Source organism: Cyprinodon variegatus, unplaced genomic scaffold (assembly GCF_000732505.1).
Source record: "Cyprinodon variegatus isolate N-32 unplaced genomic scaffold, C_variegatus-1.0 Scaffold359, whole genome shotgun sequence".
NCBI lineage: Eukaryota > Metazoa > Chordata > Actinopteri > Cyprinodontiformes > Cyprinodontidae > Cyprinodon > Cyprinodon variegatus.
The window spans coordinates 670,126-673,318 of record NW_015150812.1 but is presented as its reverse complement, the minus strand read 5'-3'; the positions used below and the strand labels follow the sequence as shown (position 1 = coordinate 673,318).

Here is a 3,193-nt window from a genome sequence, read left to right as displayed (position 1 = left end):
TATATATATATATATATATATATATATATATATATATGTATATTCCCCTTACACTGATTATTTACAAACATAATGGAGAGAAGAAGCACAGCCTTTATGAAGCAGAGAAATGATGTACCTGACTTTAACTGAATTAGCAGCATTCTACATTCTAACTCCAGCAGCAGAAACACAATCACTTTGATTTCCTTTGTGACTTTTTTCAAGGTGAATTTACATTTATCTCTAACATTATATTCAATTTCTGGAATAGAAAAGAACTTCTGGATACAGCCTTCTAGTCATTTTTTTGTTTTGTTTTGTTTTGTACATTAATTTCTGTATTTTATAATTTACAAGATCTTCAAATTCCAATATATTTGAATTTATAATAGTGGAAAAGTGTGGTTACCAAATCCTGATTTATTTATAATAAGTATGGCTCTTTTCTTTTGTAGGTTGTTCCCAATAGTTCTACACAGTATATTAAATAAGGGTATTATGGTAAATGTAAACCATTAAAATTTTGCATGTCCTTTGTTTTATCTTAAATTACTAATGACTTTAGTTTTTTCCCTTTTAAATATTCTGTATCCTGTTTCCAGGAGTTTATGCTCATTTACTACTTCCAGGAATATTTTCTCCCAAACTCTTTTGCTTTCAACATCACAAATGTTAGTATTTATATCAGTATCATTTTTGCTTTTTGTTTCAAAATTCCACAAATTTAGTTTTTTCCATATTAAGTAATATTTCATATCAAACCAGAATTTAAGCATTTTTCGATTTTTTTTGCAGAAGTTATTAGTATCACTAGCAAAATATTGACTCATAAATGTAATTCCTTGTAGATTATCCAAACTGTTTTCATTTTATTTAAACTGGTGAACAATACGCAGTCACACAAGACTGCGTATTGTGTGACAGAACAAGAAAATTGCTTTATTTTTTTATGCCTTCCCCATCAAAAACTTTTTAATAAATAAATTTACTTTCAGAATTTCAAGTAGTGCAGAACAGATTATGTGTTGACATTTAAAAATCTATAAAATTGGGTCACTTTTTGCTGAAAAGCTTTAAAGATTTAATGAACAAATATTTATTTTATCATTTTAATTGATTTACCAATTGAGCAGTCTTGGAGAAGAAAATTAAAATGTAGATTGGAATTTCTAATTTTCATAAAATAAAAAATATTGAATTATAATTAAAAAGGGGTACAAACATTATGTAAGATTTGTAAAAGTATTGCAGACTGTAAAATGATAAACTCTTAATGATAAACATTTTTAAAGACTTGGGACTATCCATGTAAAATATATATACATACATACACAGAGGATCAAGTAAAATAATTTACACTATAGCCTGCTTTAAGGATATAAAGGATGGGAGTTTTTCCGTACAACATCATGTAAATATCTACAACCTAAAAGGTGAAATTGACATGTTTGCTGCCATCTCCTCTCGGTTCTTTGATTGCTACTCATACCGCTTCTAACTTTGCATAAAATCAGAGAAACTGAGATGTCTGCTCAGAAATAAAAATTTAAATCCATGTCTTTGGAAAGACATACATTATTTTATTTTAAGCTGTATATAAAGTCCAAATATTGCTCTTTATTCTGTGCATCGGGTTCAATTTTTTAACAATGATCAGGGCACCTTCCAAGGAAAGTTTATGGACATGCCAATGTTGGCTTAAGATATGGTACTACAAGTTTTATTGTGCTTATACTTTGTAAATGAGGACTCATTTAAGAAAGGAGATTTCTTCAGTAAGAGTTACGCTTTAGGAATATTAAGATATTTTACAATTTCCTTCATATGAAACTGAACATTTAAAACCTGTTTTTTTCAATATTTTGCAAAGCAGTGTTGAAAAAAAAACTGTAATTTCTGTTTATTCACAATAACTATAGATTCCCTTTCAATCCAGCAGGGGGCAACAGTTTGTCCGTGATACCTCGAAAACGCCGAGAGAGGAAGCTGTAATCTCGCGTTACTTTGGTCCTTTGTGTTGAGACGACCGTCTCCAGTGAAGCTCCAGGCAATAAACTCCGCTTATAAACCATCCGAGCTATCGGTCGTACCTAAATCGAACCAGTCCACTGCTGTGGACATTTTCTACTCCACCTGTGCCTCATATTCAGGTGAGATCTGTCAATCATATTAGCCGTTAGCTCCCGCCGTTAGCATGTTAGCAGCATGCTAGCTCCGCATGCTCCATTTGAGTCCTATAACCTGCTTGCGCCAGATTCGTCCCGGTCCGTTTTGGTTTGGTTCGGAAATCACGATCAGTAGCGCGGGGATTGTACCAACACCTGTCTTCTAACTGGAACTGATGCTGTTTAGAGCCCGATGACACCGTTTTATGCCAGACGGTGGCCCGCTTAAAATCAGTAGGGAGGGGGAGGGTAACTGTGGGTAACTTAATGATGAGGTAAATCTAATTAGATCAATTGGTCAAATTAATGAACACAAAACGTCTTTTTATTCTTGTTGCGGAGGTCTATTAATGGCATAAGATCAAAGTGTTCTGAAACTCTTTGATCCCGTCACTAACCAATCAGCTTCCCTTTTCAGACCCTATTAATCGCCCGGACCTGTTTCCATGGCAGTGAGACGAGGACACATCAGGTACCTGAAGGTGAGGTCTCAGCTGATGGTATCTCTTTAACGTTTCCTTGGTGAAAGGAAATGTTCCTTCAGGTGTATTTCTAAATCCAGGGGTGCAGATACCAAAATCCTCTCTAGCTTTTCCATCCCAAGTTAGGCCCTCATTGTTATTTAGTGCAAAGATGGACAATTAACTAAGTCATCATCTCTCAGTGGCAAAGAGCAAACCTTTAATGTTTGTTGATGAAGGACTGGGTCAATATCCATCAGTCTCCCACTGGTTGGTAGCAGCTCCATGCAGGATGTCCAGGGGATGCATTGACTCCCTATGAAGCACAGTTTGCTGCTGCTGTTATGAATATACAAACCGTAAACCAGTAAAAAGCTGCAAAAATATGTGTGATGTAAACGCCAAAAGAAAAATGCTGCATGTTGCAGAAATGAGATGCAAACCTGCAGGTTAATGTTAAATGAATTGACAAAACACCTAAAAATGCAAAAAACACACAAACAAAAAAAACATACTTTCGCTAAAAAATAGAACATTTAATCACAAACAAAATGCTGTAATCACAGAAATAAAATCTGCAAATGG

The 3,193-nt window shown here is 34.1% G+C and overlaps 1 protein-coding gene across 2 annotated transcripts in view; it reads left to right on the top strand.

Moving 5' to 3' along the window:
- Positions 1-1,962: 1,962 nt before the first annotated feature.
- Positions 1,963-3,193, top strand: part of LOC107091963 (ELAV-like protein 1) — a 6,761-nt gene continuing 5,530 nt past the window's right edge. For both annotated transcript variants that reach the window (XM_015386207.1, XM_015386206.1), the window contains exons 1-2: positions 1,963-2,132; positions 2,566-2,629. In XM_015386207.1, coding sequence (XP_015241693.1) covers positions 2,594-2,629 — 36 coding nt within the window. In that variant the 5' untranslated portion in view covers positions 1,963-2,132; positions 2,566-2,593. The remainder of the gene's footprint in view (positions 2,133-2,565; positions 2,630-3,193) is intronic.